The following is a 23129-nucleotide window of genomic DNA, read 5'->3' as shown; positions in this document are numbered from 1 at the left end:
CAAATTAAATGGGGACAACTAATGATGTTTAAATTATTTAGATATCAGTAAGTATTATTGAAATCATTAATAAAAATCTATTTACCATAAAAAGCAGTATCCTTCCAAGATATCAAAGTGGCTATCGTTTATACGGTCACATTCCAGGATCAGGCTGTCCAAGACACATTGCCCGACGTCTGCTGCATCAGACAGCGATGAAACACTGCCGCGCATAGGTCTAGGTCCAGTGTCGACGCTACGCTCAAGTTGCATGTGATCGTAGCAGGAATCAGGTAGATCCCATTCAGAAGTGGGGCGTCTCTGCTGCGGGCTGTGCAAAAAATGTTCGCATGCAAGCACGGTTTCTTGTTTAATATTAACTTCCGGTGTTTCCAAGACAGATTTGATGCCGGCGGAAAGAATCTTGTAGGATTTCATCTAAAAGTTATGAGCAAGTCATTGAGTGCTCCGGAACAAACAAAATTGTCTGTTTTTCAGAAAAGTCATTGAATTGTCCTCAGTAGTTCTAGCTTAAATCTGTTTAAGGCACCATAAATAGAAAATGTTTTATTTCATTCGCCTAGCCAATTAAAAAAAAACTTGAAATACTCCCTATTCAGTCCCTGTCCTAAATCTATTTTCTAATGAAATGGAAACATGAAACTATGGAGAACGAGATGCAGTGAAATAGGACTCCAAACTTTTTGTAGATTCACACACAGTAGATTTGAAAGCAATAATTCAATAAACGTCATTGCTCTAAAAAAAAAAAACACACAAAAAAAACAAAACCCAAACTATTTTAAAATCATAATGAAAAAAGTCATTAAGAAAACATTGCGCTACTGTAACTACACAAGGACTGGCACATTTGATCAGCAGACATTTTCAGTCTTTCCTCGACGTCTGCTACTTATAGTGCTAAACACAAACAGACGTTGCATGCACATAATTTAAGCTCATTTATCGTCCAGCTGGTCATCCAAATACGAAATTGAATATCCCCACGTTGTTGAACACCAGTGCAAGCAAAAAAAAAAAAAGATACAACTGGCCCACATAAATCTTGACTGGAACTTTGTACAGAAAGAACACCAAACTCTCGCTATTATTCCACTTTAGGCAGCAATAAATGAAAACATAATTTCAGAAGGCAATGAGAACAAGTATGATAAATTATGAACCCTCCAAGCCAGTCTCGGCAGAAGATCAACGTACCGCTAGACCCAACGTGAATGTTAATTCCCGCGACATCATCAGATAATAGCTGTAAGAGACATGTACCGCAGACGTATGAATAACTCCGTAGGTAGGGGCGGTAACCGGCAATTGACACCCACACGTTTTCACAGGGGTAAAGGACAAATTGGTGTAAGCAGAAGTTCTCTCCCCTGTCTTTTTTTTTTCTCAACTTGTTTACCGTTTGTACATCTGTGATGCATGCAAATGTTGACACGGTCAAATTGAAATGTTTGTCTCTGTTTGGGATTTGTATTTGATAAATTAATATATTTTTAAAATTTTGTAGAGTATTATTAATTTACAATATTTAGATAACCAAATAGGGGATCTCTTAAAACAATATTGTGCGCATACACAACACACACACACACACACACACACACACACATCTCGATGCATAATACACACGCAATCAATTTCATACACAATATCACTTTCATCCACGCAATATCAATTTCATAAGACGGTTTAAACTTTTAAATACAATTTAGACATTTCCAATTCTAGGACATTGATAGAATTCTCTGCATCTTTTCGGAGCACAATATTATTATATAATTAGTCACATTCACATTGTAAAACAAGACTCTTTATCAAAAGTCATTCTTTAAGATACAGTGGAGGGAGCACAAAGAAAGGGCCGCCCAAAGAAAAGCTGGCTGGATAACATCTCGATATCCTGGTAAGAACAACTGCTGACAGGGAAAGGTGGAGGGACATGAACTGTTACAGCACCACTAGGACGAAAGTCAAGCGACAGATGAGAGAGATGAGATTCACTATCTCGGCGGTTTAAAGCTTCTCTTGAATTTCAGATTTTGTTCATGTTCCCCAATTGTCCATAATTTGAATTAAAGATAATCCAATTTCAAGCTATTAGATTCTTCAGTTTAAAAAAATCTGTTTAATGTACTATGTTACACGGGCATGGCAAGCAACATTTGATGCCTCTGATTTAGGGTTGATTTCAGGACTCGAAACACGTCTGAAAGATACTTTTTGTGTTAAGGTATTGATAAAACTTGACAGAGCCTTCAAAATAAAGCTCTGCCGTGTACATGCATAGACTAGGAAACTTAAATCACCTGTTCTATCATGTCCGGGCGATGGACGAAAATATTTTTTTTCACGAGAAAAGCAGAACATGAACGGAGGAATTGAAGCATGACCGAAAACTATTCAAATGTGAGAACAATGTCGGAGGACGCCGGACACAGACCAGTGAAGTGTCGGGATCACAATCGGACAGCTTCGGACATGTTTCTTGTTGCTCAATGTGCTCAGCGTGGGTTCAAGACTTAAAGTTCAACAACCTCTTCTTAGAAAGGAGATAAACAAAATGTGGAAACATTGTCGCTGACAAGATAAAGTCAAAGTATAACTACAATGATAAGTCAATTTACGTGTTGGTTAATAATTGAAGTCCATTTATATGTGGGCAGACAAGTCAACTTATTTGTTGGTCAACAAGTCAAATCAAACGTACGCCAATAAATCCATTTACACGTAGTCAGTAGGAGCAGCAACTATTGCCTTATGGTACTCTTACATTCTGGCAGCTCAGCAAAAAAAATCTTAAGTTTAAAAAAAAAATTCCATTGATTCTTTTCGGTTCTTTCGTGGCGCTTTATTGTTAGCTCAGTCTACACAGTTCCGTCGTCTGCTAGTAGTTAGACTTAAGGTCAACAGAACCGTTCAATGACAAGGGCTAGAGCAATATCGGATCGTTTTTGATTGGGAACTAATGACCCGTGTCGATGACCCTCTCATTTTGAAATAAGTCAGCTAGAGATCTTTTATATTTATCAATACAATCTGTCGTACGAGAAAGACAGAGTGTATCGATTTAAGGAGTTTGTTTTTGTTTTTTTGCAGCGCTTAAATTCGTGCATGCGCTAAAGTGGCCCAGAAATATATAGTCAGAAGTTTTGGTGGCAGCGAGTACTGCCGCCTAGGGTATGAAAGAACACCACAAATGTTGTTTTAAAAGCAATTAGATCATTTCATGAACATGGCTGTTTGGTAGAGTAATATGCTCTTCGGTCTGTCATCACAAAAGTCCCTAGTTCGAGCCCTTCCCTCTGCAAACTTCCCCCCCCCCCACCTCCCACATCACATGCAGTGGGTTTGAACTCTGGGAATACCCGAAACGTGTAAAACTGTATACCAACTGGTATCAACAATATTTACAATGACCTTCGACAGTTGAATAATTGTATATTTTATAGACATTACTAAAAAAAATGTATGAAGATATTTTTGGGAAAACTAATTTTATGAAATAAATAATATTCTCTAATGCCCCTTCATTAAAATAACATTTAAAAAGTAATATTAAAAAAAAAAAAAAGAACTGAAAAATAAAAAGAGAAAAAAGTATGAAACACTCGTATGACGTTTAGAGCCAGTAAGGCTATTTTAAAGTCTAGCAAAACAAAGACCCCTTCCCCCGCAGACTTCACCCACGAGTCGGCGCGGCACCGGTTGACTAGACAATGATGGAGATGACAGACCAGGTTGTCTCTTAAGTCTATGTCAGATTTATTTGGGCTGGAGTAAAATAAAAAAAAAAATATAAAAAAAAACACACATCATCATTAGCGGGAAAATCTCTAGGCGGCCCCGTATGTTTTGTACGATGATTAGTGGGCAGACAACTTTCAAGCGACACTCTTCAGTTATTGCGAAATATTGTATTTTAAATACGCAGAAAATAAAATGTCTCGTCCACCTCGAGTCTATGACCTAATTAGCTCAGCCACGTGAAGCTTATTTATTTGGTTTACCTTTTTTTTTTTGTCATCTGCTTCTGGGACGTTACGAAGATGAAACGTTTCTTTCTTGTGACGTAATTATTACGTCACCTTGTTTTTTTTTCTGTTACTTTCTGGTGTTGAGCATTATTAAAGTGTTTCTTCAATTGTAAAGAACCAAAACGTTTAAAGTGCATTATTAGTTTGAAAGCCTTTTTGTATTCAGCGCACATGTGTTCCGACACAAATATAAATGTATGAACATTAAAAAGAAATAAATATATGGAACTTGGCCTGCACACAGGCACACTAGCAGGGAAACTGGTAAAACTGTTTTAAAAAAATACACGGGTGAAATCAATCGACCGATCGATGATTGGATGGACGGATGGGTAGATAGGTAGATAGGTAACTAAGTAGACACAGACAGACAGACAGACGGACGAACGGACGGACGGACGGACGGACGGACGGATAGATAGATAGATAGATAGATAGATAGATAGATAGATAGATAGATAGATACCAGGGCACATTCCTGTTCCATTTGATTTATCTAAAAGCCAGTTTGATCACGATTTGTAAACGTCAAACCAAAACTTAAATTTAAGTTTCTAGTAACGTAGGTATTTGTCTCCCTTGGCATTCAATTCGCACAACCTACTAGACGCAATGCCTCCACTGATAACCGTTACTATAAATAGACATACATAACAGTATATATAACTTTAAGTACACATGGATCAACAGGACATCCGAAAATAGTTGATAGAAGACTTAAAATATTTTTCATAAATACAATTGAGAAGGTCTTACAAAAAAAAAAGCGGGCCGAGTGTGTTTGTGTGTTACATTCTAACATTTGTTTCATTATCCTCGTATATTTAAACATAAATTTTGAGATCAATATTTTGTATTTATTGTTAAAATGCAATTGTTTGCACTATAGACCTGGGTCGTAACGCTCTTGTGAAAATGTAAAAAGGAGATGTACAGTGTATTCGTACTTTTCCTTGAAATAGATCAGGATATAAGAAACTAATGAAATCGTGTACTTTAGAATGTTGGCTACATTGACCATACTAGTACATGTACACGTGTGAGACATTGCAAGAGCAGCAGAATGTACAAGCAGGGATGGGAACTTGCTTTAACACTTTTTGCAATCTTCTTTGGAGCAATGCTCAATCCAAGGAGGGCACTAAAAGTGTTTGACATATTTAGGATGTTACTTCAGAGTTGAAGATAATTTACTTCCTAGTCCAAGCCTCGCGCAGGATGACGGGGGATGGGAGCGGGCAGGTTTGAGCCCGGGACCGAAAGACAGTCCAGATCGCAAACCGCACGACCAGGAAGCCGTCCTAGCCTCAATTTCCGTATAAAACATCCGTTGCCTATCCTTCCATAAGAAAATGAAAGAAATGATTGTTCCATAGCTTCTATTCGTGAATAATCGTCTTGCCCACAACCAACGCAGAAGCTTCAATTTGTTGCCAACGAATTCGCTAAGGCAGCTGCCTCTTAGATTTAACTATCATCTTCAGAAGAACTGAAGTCATACTCTAGAAATCTCCCTGTGAAACGTTGTTATGGACTATGTGTGTGTTTCTATGGTGACATGAGAAAGAGTTGGCGATTGGTGGTGGCTATGCAGGGTGAATGATGCAAATAAAACGGGATTGTCGTAAGCTGTTTTGAGTAAACCACTCAGTAAGCCAATAGATATTTTGTGAAAATTATTATGTTAGTCAAACAAAATTAATCAATGAGAATAGTCTCAATTCTTTCTATCAAGACTTACAGGATCAAGTTTAAATATCAAATCTTGTATGGATGAAAATGAAAGAAAAGACCACTCGTGCTTCAGAAATAAACTGATTTTATTCTTTGGTAAATCTGAACATGATCACCGCAAACAGCAGTTCCTACAGAGCAGGACTAGAAAGCAGACATTATATATACCAGTCACCTGAAGGCATTCATTACTACTCTATTAGTTAAATATATTTCCATGTTATTCCTGGAGCATTGTGTGTATATCATTTCTTATATGGTGATATCAAGATATTTTGTATAATAAACTTATTATTATTAGTGTCTGCCCTAAGAAGACTCATATGGTTATTTATGATAGACGTCTGAAAGTATTAATATATTCATCATGATTACGCCTACATTAGACTCTATAACGACATAATGTCACCCGACATGGTCATCTAAAATAACCAGGTGACAGTTATTTGAATTAGAAGTGGGATAACATTCGATAAGTCATTTTTTTAAAGCAGCGACATTTATTAGTGTCAGAAGTATTTTGATACATTGACATTTATTGGTGTCAGAAGTGGGGAACTAAGATTTCGGATTTAATTAAGTCAAGAATTATTTTTTTTGGGATGGGTGACATTTGTTATGTTAATCTACATTTGAAGCTCTAGTAATCGAGAAGTTGGTGTTTTGGCAAGTGACACAATGGTAGACAGAAGTGTAGGGATTGAATATGTCGTAAACATTATATGGTGTCGAAGTGAGATTTTATAAGGATATTTTATCTTCAAGTTGTCAAGAACTACACACAGCTAGACCTGAAAACACAAGGAACTCTGGGATGTTATGTTCATTTTACAAAACGTGTATTAACTCACTTTGTCTGTCTGTCTGGTAAAAAGTTTTGTCTCGTTATTTCTCCGACATTCAAATTCGGATCAAGCTGAAATTTTGCACAATTTATTCTTTTACCTGACAACACAAGAATCAATAAAAGAACAACAACAATTAGCTAATGATCCATTGTTAATTTTTTTTTCTTGTATTTCGAAAAAGGGTACTAGACTGAAGTGGTGGTATAAGGCTAGTATAAGCTGATTAAGTTCCCTTTATAGGTCGCCGCTTTAAAGTAATTTAAAAAAAAAACATAATACATAACGATAAAATCTTCTAAAGTCATAAGCAGTTCACTAGGAGAGTGGTTAGAATGACGGCTTGAGGAGGCGTATGCCTTTTTTTCTCTCCCTTCCCATTGTCCCAACTGGTCAAAAAAAAAAAAAGGTAAATAGGTGAATTGTTGTTGGTTTAGATTTATTACACATTTAATTACACGACTGATCCCAAACTAACTGATACATCGTCGTTCAACATCAGTCTGAGTAATGTTTTTAAAATGGATTAACCCATTCAAGTACTACTTGTCAAGGCATTATCTATCTCAATGGATTATTATTATTTATTGATGCTCCTCAACGTTTTAAGAATTGTCATTATTGATTAGAGGATTAAATACTGCATGGATTATAAGGATATATTACTGTTCAGAAAATGTAACAAGAAATTATTTGTTTTATTTTCAGTTGTATAAATTTGTTTTAATGTATAAAATGGTACATAGAGTTTATTATTCTATCATCCATTAATCTTGATATTTGTTTGTCTTTATGTGATCATTTCTAACATTTTTTGATACATTTGATTATTTTGGGGTTCGCATTGATTTGTCAATTGTTTTCTGCCATAATAAGTTCTTGTGAATAGTGCAATATAATAACTTTTTTTTTGTTTAAACATTGCAATATCCTGGTATGTCATTAAACATTTGGTATTTTCATAATGTTAGAGATATTGAATTGTATATTGATGATTGATATTTAAATATTTATTTGAATTGGATGTGTAATAATTTCTCTGCCCATACAAACGTACAGCCTAACACAGAACACTATTAGGACACATATATATGAATGTCCGAAATACATTTATTTACTAGTAACATTCAATTCTTTTTGTATGAATTTATTTTGGTTATATCATTTTTGTAACAAATCGATGTTAACATTGTATAGTTCAACGCAAACACATTTGTTACAAATACTTTGTAAGGAAAGGTGAGGATGGTATGGAGTGTGAATGTGCGTTTCTAAGTTGACGGTAAGAAAAAGATCAGTTGGTGATTATGCAGGGTGAATGATGCAAGATAGGAGAGATTTTTGTAAGCTGTCTTGAGTACACAAGACGACTTCGGAATGCCAGAGTGAAAAGACGTGTTTTTGAGTGAGTTAGATCTAGTTCAAAATACTATATGATATTATAACTTAAGTCTACTAAATTTATTTCATTTCATCTCAAGTTAAATTCGTCTAAATTGTTATAAAAGTGACACATAGTATAATTCACAAGGAAGTTATTCAAGTGATTTCAAGTTTTACAAGTTAAAATAAAATATTCCTTCCACGGTTTAGTTTCCTACCAGCAGTTTGGTGCTACCAGTCAAAGACCTCAACAACAAACCTAGTTTCACAAATAGATGTTGACAGTTACCTCTTTACGAGGTAAATCACTTTGTGCATGTAGGCAGTACAGTGAGTAAAAACAACTCATAACTGACAGAAGCAATAAACTACCTCAAGGTCTTACGGTATTACCAACAAAAATCAATGTCTAGAAAGCAGTGGTTCTCACAACTCTTTTGTATAGTTCTAAGATCTGAGTGTTGTTTGAGAATCGTTTAAGGCTCCTCGAATGCTTGTATCAAGAGTACCTGAGTTCCATAGTGGGAAAAAACTTGCAAACAATCATATAAAGCTGAACGAAGCAGTGGCGAGGATAGAGACACTATTAATTGTTCGATAGCTGCGCTAGGTTGAACCCCTATCTCTGGGGGATGACCTTATATCAGAAGAGGCGATTATGGAGCCTAAAGGAAGACGACGTAACACCACAAAGACTAGCTCAGGTGTCAGTTTGCCATCATTTGTATAGGAGACAGCAGCAGGCAGAAAATGGCGTCTTCGGAAATACAGTTTTAGAGCTTTTACAAAAGTTGCAGGATACGTATTGGAGACTAAAAGAAAACTCTTGACCAAGACAGGCGCAGAAGGCGGAAAGAGAGATTGATTGAACCGGACAACAGTTTTATCTGCATGGAAGATGGCGAAATATGCAGGTCGCAACTGGGTCTACATAGTCATGTCGGATTCTGCACAAATCCTTAATCTTTGAACTCGAAGGCATGCCATACTTTTAAAATCCAGAAGTTAAAACTTCTGAGAGAGAGAGAGAGAGAGAGAAAGAGAGAGATGGAGGGGAAGGAATAGAATTGCACATTCTGTTAAAAGATATCCTAAATGTGAACTTAAAAAAAAACAACATAAAATCTGCGAAAGTCAGGAACACATCCCCGCTTCTATGCTACAAGAAAAATCAAACTTAATCTCAAACACAATATAAATCAAAAGAGCTGTGCCAAAAAGTGCACAAATCCACCATAAAAGGTTTAATTTGCTTATTTCTAAAGCATCGATGATGTATTTAGTGGTGCGTCTTACGATAAAAGAAAACTCGCTGAAGCAATACCTGGCTTTAAAACAGTTTGCATTTGTGTATTTTTATTGTTTGTGCGGCGCACCACTACCAACTATAGCTCCCCGCTACCTACTGGAGCGCCCCACTACCTACTGTAGCGCCATACATACCAAAGGGCCTTTTGTTAGTGTTGAGAGAGAAAAAAAAAACATTTCCTATTCTTCGTCTACTTCCGTTGCTGTGTAGCTCCGTCCTGTAAAGACATTCTACTGTTAGGACAACAGAACCAAAAGACCACTGGGAAATGGGTTGTCTCGTGTCAACTGAAGCATACATTCATAGGTTAGACTAAATGTTTGATGAAAACTTATTGGAGCAGAAACTGATGTCAAGTTTCTAGGTTATCTTGACTAACTAATGCCTGACTTGCAGGACTTATGTCTGACTAACTAATGCCTGACTTGCAGGACTTATGTCTGACTAACTAATGCCTGACTTGCAGGACTTATGTCTGACTAACTAATATTTGACTATGAAGACTTATGTCTGACTAACTAATGTCAATTTTCTAGTGTATCGTGACTAACTAATGTCAATTTTCTAGTGTATCTTGACTAACTAATGTCAATTTTCTAGGATATCTTGACTAACTTATGTCTGACTAGCAGGACCAAAGGCTGACTAACTTATGTCAATTTTCTAGGGTATCGACTAACTAATGTCAATTTTCTAGGGTATCGACTAACTAATGTCAATTTTCTAGGGTATCTTGACTAACTTAAGTCAATTTTCAATGGTATATTGACTAACTAATGTGGAAAATAAAAAATGTCTGACTAACTAATGTAAATTCGTAGGTTATCTTGACTAACTAATGTTTGAAAGGACTAAAGTCTGACTAACTAATGTAAATTCGTAGGTTATCCTAACTAATGTTTGACTAGCTGGACTTGTGTCTGACTAACTAATGTTTGAAAGGACTAAAGTCTGACTAACTAATGTCAATTCGTAGGTTATCTTGACTAACTAATGTTTGACTAGCTGGACTTGTGTCTGACTAACTAATGTTTGAAAAGACTAAAGTCTGACTAACTAATGTCAATTCGTAGGTTATCTTGACTAACTAATGTCAATTCGTAGGTTATCTTGACTAACTAATGTTTGACTAGCTGGACTTGTGTCTGAGTAACTAATGTTTGAAAGGACTAAAGTCTGACTAACTAATGTCAATTCGTAGGTTATCATTACTAACTAAAGTGTCTGGACTTGTGTCTGAGTAACTAATGTTTGAAAGGACTAAAGTCTGACTAACTAATATCAATTCGTAGGTTATCTTAACTAACTAATGTCTGACTAACTAATGTCTGACTAACTAATGTTTGACTAACTAATGTTTGACTAACTAATGTCTGACTAACTAATGTCTGACTAAATAATGTCAATTTTCTAGGGTATCTTGTACTGACTAATGTTTGAAAGGACTTATGTCTGACTAACTAATGTCTGACTAACTAATGTCTGACTAACTAATGTTTGACTAGCAAGATTTTCATGATAACGTTAATAATCTACTGAAGTCCTTAACAATGCTCACTAATTAATTATTTTCTTGTCTATTGCTAACTCATGGTGATAAGCTGTAAAGAAGATATGAGATTTCACTTCTAACCACATCACAGAAGAAGTCCATGGTAAGGCTGTAGGATCTCGAGTAGAACTGCTGACCATATTATGAAAAAAGTCAAACTCAGGTGGTAAGACAAAAAGTTTCAGCCAACAAAAAAGAAAAAAAACATCAAGGAACAGAGGAGCCTTGCATTTATTGAGGCCCCAGAGATGGCAGGAAGGAGAGATAACTGGAGAACATTGTGGAATGAGGGGATGTAATGAAATTATTATATGCTAAAATTAAAATAAACAATATGTAAAGTCTATATAAATCAGATTTTGTTTAGGGACATTTGGTTCGGTACTTCAGGCAAGCATCATTTGTTTTTGTATACTATAGCTACATATTTCGTAAAGATAGCCAACAAGAAACGTGAAATAACTGCTAAAGTGCCTTGTGTTTCAAGTTTCATTGGACGCAATTTAATTCTTAGAAAATAATTGGACTAAATTTAATTATAATATAAAATTAATATTTGAATTGATTATTGCTTGCGTTGACAGCTTGAAATTTAATCCCAGTAGATAGTACGAGGTAAAAATTCGATAAGACTTCTTATGAAAATTTGTTGTTCTTGGTTATTCTTTGCATGCTAAAGGTGGCAAAAAGTGTTTGGATTTCAATGAAACATGAAACGTGTCCTGCTTATCATGAAGAGAAACGTGAGTTACAACTACAACCTGATCTTAGTACAATTATCCTCGATTTATATGTCAAAAAAAACAACAACAAAAAACTTAACATTACAAAAGTTTCAAACGTTTTAGATTGGTTTCACATATGTAAACTTATGTTTCCGCTGTAGTCTTTAGATTTTCACTATTGCTATCATAACAGGTTATATACATTGACCATAAATGGCCAATATGAGCTGGAATATTTATAGAAATAAAAAAAATAATTGATTTTTTAAAACGCATAGATTAAAAAATATAGATCTATATGTTTTACATACCGGTACACTAGTATCAACAGAATCAACAGTACTACTTAAGAGACATTGGATGCACCGAAGACTATTGAATATAAACTTGCATATAAGGAACGCAGTACTGGACCAAAGTAAAAAATATAAAGGATCATTAGGCCACAAGTCCTTCACCAGCTTATCATTTATCCATATTCCATATACCCCCGAAGAATATAAGAAGAAATAAATATACACTATAGTAATTAAACGTGTCGATTTTACGTGTCGATTTTAAATATAGCATTAAATACCATTTTATTTATATTGATCTACATTCATCCATTCAAAAGATCGTTTAAGGGTCCATAAATTCAACAGTTACTTCCCTTGAAATGTATTTTGCTAGTTTAAATATTTGATCACAAAAGACCCCAAGACGATTTTTTAAAAAATAACAAAAAGAAACAAACAAACAAAAAAAAAACAACAACATATCGTTGACAAAATCATACAAATTGTTACAATACAAATTATGTTAATTAGTCGCGCCAACTTCAAAACAATGATATAAATTTAAAAGAGTTTAGAGTTTTTCATGATGATACACATGTCATCTGTTAGATAAAATCTAATTATCGATATTTTTTAGCGTATAGATGGCGCAGTTCGATACAGTATCGAATATCTTAATTAGCTTAATAAAGATAAAACTCAAATTAAATTACCCTAATTTGAATGACCTGTGTAAATCATATTACGATTACACAGTCGTAAACAAAAAAATTCAAACACTTCAATATAAGTGAAAAGACAAATACGCCAGTAAAATATAAGGACGTATGTCCATAGATCACACACAATTATCATATGAATATATTAAAGAAAGTTTGAGATGAATACATCACATAGAATTATCACTTGACTATGTAGATGACTTATCTCTAGAAGTCTAGTCTTCTTATCAAACACGACTAGTCCTCCTCAACGAATCAAACAAGTCTCAAACTTTTTTTACGTCAATTTCGTCTCGCTAATGTGACGCAAACATCTACATTACACTTCTCCTATCAGTTCGGGGGTGGGGCCAACACCCACACACACTGGTGTGCTCTAGCACTACTACCCTCCACCCCCCTCCCAATAACAATTTCATTCTGCATGAATGTTACGAGTAAATCCCGTTTCTGCCCCCACCCCACCCCAAACAACCGTGCCAATTTCGTTCAAAGGTTTGAAGCTTATTTTTCAAAAACCCTTTCAAAAAATTGTTTCACTCTCTGCATTGATAAAAAAAAAAGAAAGCTCCCGCTAGCCCCTCCCTCTGACTAGTATCTGGAATTCTATGAATAGCCCCTACATGCTGTCCCAGTGTATAGACTTAAGATACGAAGTTTACTTTGTAAGAGACAGTGGCCCCACCTTTTATATAGATATCATATCCACTTGCACCACTGCCTCCAAGACCATGTCCGATGAGATCTTCAGGCGTTCCTCAGCCTCGTTTTCAATAGAAATACAATAAAGAAAAAAATAAAGTCTTAGTGCCAGAATCGTTTGCTCTATGACTATGTTGCTTATGCGACGTCATAACGTTACATGCCAGGATTTTTGGAAAAGGGGGAGTAGAAAAATGGGACGGCAGGGAGACAACTTTACAGAAATACACTTTCAAAGCAGCAGTCCATTCAATCTGAGTGTATTCAGTCAAAGTGGAATAAAGCCTGGAGGTCAAATAACCTTAACCAACCAAGAGAAACATCCGGTGACACGTTTCTGGAATTTTCCAAATGATTTAGGCAACCTGATTTGAAAAGAGAGACATGCAGATAATTGCCTTATTTACATCGAGTAGATAACAACTGACGGGTTATTTTTCTCTTGTCAGAAAAAAAGTCTAACAGGACTTATAGTAGAGAGGTGTGACCTTTGAAATAACAAGACGGCTCTCTGTTGTGCACTTTTTTATTTCAAGATTTCCAACACACGTGGCGTGTTGATATGCCTCAATACCATGAGCGTGAGAATATTGGTGACGTAATTCTACTATTCTAAATTACTTACATCTGAACACCGTTACGAGCAGACGATATCTGGGGAAGAGGCGCGCCTTTCGAGCTAGTTCAAACGTAACAGCATACAGTGGCTCAACGCAAAGAGTACTCTAAGTTGATTTCAAGACTGAACGGATGTTAGTATTTGTACAACTCATGAAAAAAATACATTTTAATGTTTTCTATTGTGTTCTGAAACATTAGGTAGTGACATGAAGCAAAGATGCAATGTGCAAGATTTTCAAATTACAAGCTAATCAAACTCAATGGGAAGAGAGGCCAAGCGCCCTGAGCATGAAAGTAGCGCTATAGAAAAGCTATAATTAATATATTTCCAATAACGTTGGTAGATAGAATCTGTTTATTTACTGAATGGATTTCTTTCTTTTTTCTTAATAACAATATGACCAAACATTTTTGTTTACTTCCGGAGGACATTCCATGTTGCTTTCATCGGCGTGTCTCTTTCGAAAATGACCATCAGAACAACAGCTGCAGGATACTCCCTTGACTTGGACACCCACATATTCCCTGCACCTGGGACTTTAGCCCCATACTACATTTATGTTTCCCTACCCACCCCACCCCCTTTTAGGGCCCGGTACAACCACCATCGCCCTAGTTTTGATTTATCTGTTGCATACTATAGCCGGTGTCATTGTACCGAGACCAGAGTTCTAGCGTCATAGCTCAATAATAAATGCACCGCCCAACCTCCCACACCTTAAACTCCTCCTCTCTCCTGCTCTCCCCTCCACTCTCCTGCTATCAAGGCTGCCTGTCCCAGACAAACAAAAAGCATACAAGATTCATACTCTTTATTTTCATTATATCCCCTCCATTTTTACCTTCAGCTCTGCGGCTATGACGAATATCTCTCTACAACCACCCCGGCCTTTTCCCTGCTCCTGTATGTCAAAAACTGTAAGACTTTTTGCAATTATAAACCCGCTCACACACACACACACACACACGTTTCTCACAAACATTTAACTGCAGAAAAAAACATTTAAAAAGTAAACGAAAGGTGTGCACACAGTTGCACACTTAAAAGTTTTGCAGATACTGAGATTGTACATCGTTGTGCACACTTAAAAGTTTTGCAGATACTGAGATTGTACATCGTTGTTAACTAATTGAAAGCATTATTTTCGATTCCGAAAATTGAGAATAAAGCCTGTCTTACACAACGACACGCAAAACCCAGTTGCGACCTACATATTTTTCCACCACTAACGCAGACATAACCTTTGTCTGCCTATTAAAAAGGGGGGGAGGGGTCTATTTAAATTTTTGTTTCGTCTTTTCAACTATTTATTGTTAGATTTAAACAAATAGTGGTGCTGTATTGGAGAATTGTATTTATGGCGGATAACTCTAAATAGCTAGCTAGTTGGTGCATCTGGTGTACTCAATGTAGGAAATGATCAGCTGTATAGTGTAAAAACTTTTAACATCATTTTTGTACACTTTTTAAAATAAGAGCACTAGGATTCTTCACTAGTATCGTAAACTAATATTTATTGTTTAGTTGGCTGTAGATAATTTTGTTCAATACAGCGTCCTTGACAGTTTTTAGAATCAAATATTTATCGTTAAAATAAAAAAGGAAATAATCAAATTGCTATTCATTGTCCTTCATTATTTTATGAAGCTTGAACTGCAATCGTACACACGATGTAGTACCAAGCACTTTAATGAAATGGGAGTCAATTAATTCCAAACAGAGGCCATGTTTACATGTCTGGTATGGCTATTGTGGCCCCCACGTCGACCACACGTAGAGCTAGACAACCGAACACAAGAAAGACAACCTGTACATTTACTAGCGAGCAATGAATAGAGCTTGTACATGGTGTCGCCCACCTTCATGTGCACAAAACAGAAAACATCAAAATAATGTCATAAAAATAGATATAAAAAATTAGCATTATGCGCATTACTTTGGCAGGTGACCGATTAGCAGGCAACACCTTCTTCAAGAAACAATTTCCCGCCTTTGAAATGAGTGGTTCAAAATAATTGCAAATGGTGTATTTTCACGTTCTAACGAAAGAATGAGTTTTCTTTCGGCAGTAGCGGATGACAATCCCATAAAATTGAGTTTAGTTTTACTTTTATATGAAGTTTTCATTTTGGTTCAGGTTGTATGAATATCTTAGTTCCAATTTCATGGGGACATTTTTTGTTTGCACCCACGTTCGAATTTCAAGAAGTCAAATCACTATTGAAAATCTGGACTCTTATCTCGATCGAATTAGTAACTGGCGTAATAGGTAAATATGGCCGTGTTCAGCAAGCCTATCCTTCGCCTTTAGTAGTTCAGTAGACCTAAATGTACATAGACATTGAAAGAAGGGAGTTGTACTCACGCCTAGAAACACTGGTTTCTTTTGTTCTGTTCTATTTATAGTTTTATTTTATTCATTCTTGTATTAACCACATATCAACGCGCAATGTTCATCTATTTATACATACCAATTAAATTTTAGCCGTTTCTATCATACACAGAGAAAGTAATTCTTCTCAAACAAGTGGACAATAACCCAATTTCTTACTACTAAGGCCGATAATACAAATAATTGTATAGTACAGATATATATGTTTCGACTATTGTGAAATCTAAATAATTCTTTTTATAACTTACTTCTAAAGTGTCTAAGATTGTAACACAGAAGGGTTAATCCTTGGTGTATGACAAAAATCCTAGAAAGTACCGAACAAATGGTAGACACAGCTTTAAACGGATAGTCCAATTTTAAATAGTTCTAGTCTAGGACATCGCAGAGGTCACTGTTTTGGAATACATCAGATAGGTCAGAATGAAAGACAGGAGCTTGTATACATCAGATAGGTCAGAATGAAAGACAGGAGCTTGTATACATCAGATAGGTCAGAATGAAAGACAGGAGCTTGTATACATCAGATATGTCAGAATGAAAGACAGGAGCTTGTATACATCAGATAGGTCAGAATGAAAGACAGGAGCTTGTATACATCAGATAGGTCAGAATGAAAGACAGGAGCTTGTATACATCAGATAGGTCAGAATGAAAGACAGGAGCTTGTATACATCAGATAGGTCAGAATGAAAGACAGGAGCTTGTATACATCAGATAGGTCAGAATGAAAGACAGGGGCTTGTATACATCAGATAGGTCAGAATGAAAGACAGGAGCTTGTATACATCAGATAGGTCAGAATGAAAGACAGGAGCTTGTATACATCAGATAGGTCAGAATGAAAGACAGGAGCTTGTATACATCAGATAGGTCAGAATGAAAGACAGGAGCTTGTAAAACTCGAAAATCTTGCAGAGCCGCAGTGCTGAAAACATTCATTGTTGAAGGAATAATCGCTCTACGTCGCGTATGTACAGATTTGAGAAGCACTGCTGCAGAGGAAGTTATTGCTATCCCGCCATGCCTTCAAGCGCATGAGTTGTATATTCAAGACTCAGCCATGCTTGACCATATTATTACGCTCGAGTGTTTCCATTACTATTTCTGAAAAGGCGTGGTACGCATGAGATGATCAAAGAAGTCAACAGCACATAGACTGTACACTCAAATCACTGTCAGTCGTTGAGCCATTACGTCTTGTTCTGAGCTTAGAACACTACGCATTGTAGCAATAGGACAAGTTGAGATCATAGCCAACTAAGCTGTGTACATCTCTGCATACTGATTGAACAACCGACCTTTCTATTCATAGAACATTAATTAAACAACAGACCTTCCTCTCCATAGTACATTAATTAAATAATTGACCTTTCTCTCCATAGAACATCAATTAAACAACCGACCTTTTTCTCCATAGAACATTAATTAAACAACCGACCTTTTTCTCCATAGAACATTAATTAAACAACCGACCTTTTTCTCCATAGAACATTAATTAAACAACCGACCTTTTTCTCCATAGAACATTAATTAAACAACCGACCTTTTTCTCCATAGAACATTAATATCTAAGAGAGTACTTCATTCCAAATAAAGAGCATTCTAACTCATTGACTTACTCCATTTTAACCCCTTAAATACTATCCTGGTGCTACTATATCTCCCTACACAATTTGGTATATTGGTATATTAAGAGAGAGACTTCGGCCCAAGTAGGATGATTACTATTTGCTTCCACTTGTCTCCAGGCTTGATATACTCTGCTGTCATCTCTTGCTGACGCCAGAAGGGTCAGTCTAGGTCGATAGGTGGTCATCATCATTTTTCTGAAGTAATGTCTATATCTTACCATTAAGCCCGACTCTTTCTCAATAAAATGTATGAGTCCATGTTTTTGAAACTCTTGACCAATGGAAGCTCCCCTCCCCTCCTCCATTCCCGCCAATGTAATGAACTCAGTTCCAATCGGTACCCCGACAGGTTTCGCAAACAGATTCTCTCCTGGCGACTTGGTAATCGTGTTTACTGTACCCCTAGGTTAATGTGACTAAATGTATCGTGTCTAGCGGTGCGTAATAACCTATACAGACTCAAAGATTCACTTCTGGGTATAATTTAAACCAATAGCGTAATCAAGCTAACAGAAATCGTCATTTTATTTCATTTCAAGTTATCGACTTAACATTTTATTTTGTAACTAAACTAATCATAATTTTTAAACAAGACTAAATCGGTCTTCAAACTCCCAAAACTGAGATTAAGATGTTAGCATAATAAAAATGGAGACCAGTGAGACGTTTCTACGAGTGAATAAAAGACTAAATGTATGTTTGTGTTCTATGTACATGAAGACAAACAGAAGTCTCTATGTTATATGTAAATGATCTTCATTCTGTTTACAGTTGAATGTTGGCGATGTTTCTGACGTGTCCTTTATGTTTGAAGAGAAGTCGCCGGTGACTAGGTGCATAGAGAACAACAAAAAATACATTGCCGTTACCTCATGCCTACTGTAAAGGTATTGTATTATGGTTGTATTGTGTGTGTAAGCCGTATTCCCTGACAGAGATACAAGTAAAGGTTTCTCTTTCAGACCTTGTGATCTGTGGGAGCAGAAGCTATGTGGCTAGCATAACGACCAGCTTTACCCAACGTACGTAAGGTACTCATTAGAGTTGGGTTAAAAATACCGACGTTCAAACTCAGTCTTCACCGGGAACGAACTCTAGGCTTTCCGGTTCAGAAGCCTAGTGCTTTACCACTCAGGCACCACGCTTCACACTCAGCAGAAACAATTTAATATTCTCCCTACTGTTATGGACATAGAAATTTAAGGTCATTAATACCCGTGTCATTAAGGTGGAAATGTGTGTTACAGTTCTGGTCATTGAAAAAAAAGACTTGAGAAATAGTCCGTAACTTTCACCACAATATTGCCAATTTTTTTAATGAGCAATTGATTCTTGCAGCTTACGCGTTAAAGAAATAAACTAGTGCATTTTATAATTTGACTTCCTTAAAGAACTTTCTGTTTATATCAGAAATGTACTACGGATGTCGTAACAAGGTCAAGTAATAACTGAAAAGTGTACAAGTTTGTATGACACTTTGTTAAATCTATACAAGACTATGAATGGAATCTCAATAATGACCAGGCCTAGGCATGTTATCATTGAGCACATTAAAGTCTCCAACAGACCAATCGATTCAATAGTGGAAGTGGTTCAGTAGTACTAAACTTGTAAACTTTAAACCTAAACAGTTGTAAATCTATGGCTATAGAAGACTTAGTTTGATCCATTCATTTTGAATTATAATTGAATACAAATATCTACCTATGTCAACAGTTAACCATTGACAAAACTTCACAGCGCATGCGTGGATGAGAGGCCAAACCTCTTTGGCTAAGGAAACTTTCTCCCAGATACCCCCTCCCCCCGTCCACTGGTCCACAATGATGAGTAGACCGTAGTGCATTGAGCATGCCTAAACATGAAAGAAGTGGTATACAAAAGCAATAAAAATAATATATATATATATAAAAATTCTTTAAAAACAAGAATAACCTATTAAAAAATACTTTTTAAAAAGCTTATACGAAGTGTAGTTGTATCAATTAATTTGAATCAGTCATATAATTAACTTTGTAATAGATCTAGACCTACAACTATAAATATGTGCGATTAATTAATACTATTTTTACCAATTGTTTTTGTTTAACGCTATTTCATGCTTTTAGCTTTATCAATAATCCTTTCACTTGACTGGACCAGTTTAAAAATTGGATAGAAATGGGGGGGGGGGGGGGGCACGACCTGAATTCGAACTTGTGGCTCACGCCTCCTCGGGCCAACATGCTAACCTTTCTGCTAGGGAGGTACTTCTGACTAGAAAAGATTGTATTGTATAGTTATTTTTTTTTTTTCAATTTAGAGCGGCGACCTATAAAGGGTACTAATTCATCTAATACCACTACTTCAGTGAAGTACAATTTCTTTCTCTTATTCGAGATAACTATTGGCAATTAATTATTTTGTTTGTTAATTAACTAATTGTTTTTCTTATTGATTCGTTTATTGTCAGGTAAAAGAAATATTTGTGCAACATTTCAGCTTGACCCGAGATTGGGTGTAGGAAAAATAACGTGTGCAAACTTTTTACCAGTCAGACAGCCAGACAGATAGACAGAGTGATTTGATATAAGCTTTGTAAAAAAAAAAAGATAATTCCTCCTTGAAGCTGAGGACTGTTTCGTAAGAGAATTACTTTGCTTTTAGTATCTAATGAAAGATAGATTGAAACAATAAGGGAACATTTTTTTACCCCACCCCAATTCCCCGTACCCACGGAAAAAAAACTGATTAAGCCAATGTATTTAGTGACATTTAGTGACATTTAGTGTACATTAAGTGACATTTAGTGTACATTTAGTGTACATACAATTTTTTTTTATAGGCTTTTAGAAATTTGACATTGAATGTATATGTTTGGGAGAATTATAAGCTAATTTATAGTTGGCTTTAGGTGAACAATGTACAACTCACTCAAAATCAGGGCTTCTAAAATTCCTTGCCAAGCTACCCTAACCAACTCTGCGCCCATTCCTAAATAAAAGCACCTATGAACGTAATGGAATTCTCCAAAGTCAAGAGGACTTCAGAATTACCTTTTCCTACCCATATTGACACATTTGGCTGTAGTAGCATTATTTCTAGTTTCTAGACTGTGGTAATGAATGTGTGTGTGTGCCCCCCCCCTTTCCATATACATATATATACTTTAGTGAACTTCATGTTGATTTGACAAACTTTGCACTTGATAGTGGATATCTTGTCTAGATCTAAACTTTTTGACGCACCCAGAGATTTCATAATCTATCAATAGATCCGTTTGTATTTGAAGGCCACACAAGACCTTATCATCTCTGGCAATCTGGGTAATTGGGTTTTAATACAGAGTCAACAAAAAAAAAACATTAACTGCAGAAATCACACCCACGATTTCTTTATTGCGTGCATAGCGCCAGAATGTAGATCTACAGACTTCTGATAAAGCGCGCCTACACCGATAGGAAGACGTTCTGAATGAAAAGCGAACAAATAGCAGCACCCTGTTCAGCTCATTATCTTGTACCATTTTATTCTCAGGGGGGAAGAAAGTAAAATAAAAAAAAAAAGATTTGGTATTATATAGAACATAAACAGACTTCTGAACTAATTGAATACTTTCAGCACATGACACATGAACAGTATAGTCATCTTCACTTTTGACCAACATAGACAAGGCCGACACCCGCCATTGCAAATAACCAAACACACATACACATTTCAAAATGGAATCTCAAAGAATGAAGACTTTTGCAGATGAAAATCGTCATTATAAATTTGAAATATTAATTTTTAACTCAAAATCTCTAGTCCTGTTTTCTATTGCAGATTAAAGTCCTCAGTTTTCAATTGTATTTTTGAAGGAATGTTTGAAATAATTAAAACGAACATTTTAGTCTCTTAGTCTTAATGAACATGATTCTACATGAACCAAGCAAGTACTTTGGAGTAGACGAAATCATTTCAACCTTTCATTTTATTCTTTTCTCTTAGTGCACACAGGAAGAGACTGATGGTCAAACTAGTCCCAAGACTTAGCGATGACTTCTCGGAATCATCCAAATATTTATAGCTCTAGACTGTTTTGTCATTGTAATACAAAACAATGTTTTCGAGACCATCTGGTTTATAGGACAAGTAAACTTAATCAGAAATAAAAGAATAATAAAGTTATGTATGGACATGTGACAATAACATTTCTTCAGCGGAGAGGTTTTCGTCTATGGCATCCTTAGGTGCAATAGTCTCGGATCTATTAGAGCCCTAATCATGTTATGTCCATATCTTCCTTGTGTAGGTTACCTCACGGTTATATATATTTATTTCAGAGTATTGCATCTATATTATAAATTTGAAATGTTTTGGAGAGAGAGAGCGCCTATGAGAAACCATTCAATAAAGACATTGAAGGCATAGAAGCAGACACAGAGATATTAACCCTCACTATCTACTGGTCCGTGACGTCAGCGGAAGTCAAAGAGATATCATTGTCTCCATCGGAAATGGTTGTGGAGGGAGCTGGCATTGTGCGCAATATGGTCAATGTTTGTGTTGAACGAATTCAATGCTCTAAATCAGCGGTGCTCAAACTACGGCCCGTGGACCCGTGATTCGTGCACAATGGAAAATAAAGCTCAGAAGATGAGTTCCGTTAGACTCGACTAGTGATGGGCAAAAGTTAACTAAAAAGTTGCTAACTTTTAGTTTAACTAAAAAAAATTAGTTAAGGCCAAAGTTTAATTAAAAAATAAAAGTTTAGTTAAAATCCTAGTTTAATTATTTTTTTTTAGTTACAAACTAAAAAGTTTAATTACAAATTGTACAAACTTTTTTAACATACATACCAATAAATATTTAGATTTATGTAATTTGGAGAATATATATAATGAATAATAGAGAGGAGAATAAACAAGAGAGTGCACAGGTCACTAGAAAGCCTTTTGACCTTTACACTATAATGGTCGCTATTCCCGCCTTTTAAAAAAAAATACACGTGTTCATTATATTTCTAGCAAGTTTCACTGCTTGATAAATCCTGATTCTATAGATCTACATTTTGCTGCTTTCATTAAACACCAGTGTGTTCCTGTATAGCTGCAGTCAAAGAATTTTGCTTTACTATAGATCCAAAAGAAATGTCGACTCTTTTTATTTAAAAACTTTTTACTAGATCTAGAGTTAGAGTCAAGTGACGTCTAAGTCTATTAGTATTATTAGT

General features: G+C 35.8%; 1 protein-coding gene across 9 annotated transcripts in view; it reads right to left on the bottom strand.

Annotated features, from left to right (window-relative positions):
- Positions 1 to 23129, bottom strand: part of LOC106059556 (uncharacterized) — a 152667-nt gene that overhangs the window by 57460 nt on the left and 72078 nt on the right. For 2 of the 9 annotated variants that reach the window (XM_013217204.2, XM_013217261.2), the window contains exons 1-2: positions 12577 to 12913; positions 86 to 741 (exon numbers count right to left, since the gene is read on the bottom strand). The exons of 1 other annotated variant lie outside the window; for it this stretch is intronic. In XM_013217204.2, the coding sequence (XP_013072658.2) occupies positions 86 to 420 (335 nt within the window). In that variant the 5' untranslated portion in view covers positions 421 to 741; positions 12577 to 12913. Of the gene's footprint in view, positions 1 to 85; positions 1436 to 12576; positions 12915 to 23129 lie in introns of those variants that run through there. 6 more of the 9 variants (XM_013217267.2, XM_013217212.2, XM_013217240.2 and 3 more) reach the window with 6 other exon arrangements.

The sequence above is a fragment of the Biomphalaria glabrata genome, chromosome 5 (genome assembly GCF_947242115.1).
Source record: "Biomphalaria glabrata chromosome 5, xgBioGlab47.1, whole genome shotgun sequence".
In the NCBI taxonomy this organism is placed as follows: Eukaryota; Metazoa; Mollusca; class Gastropoda; family Planorbidae; genus Biomphalaria; species Biomphalaria glabrata.
Note: the sequence above shows the minus strand (reverse complement) of the source record. Positions and strands in the feature narration are given on the sequence as shown.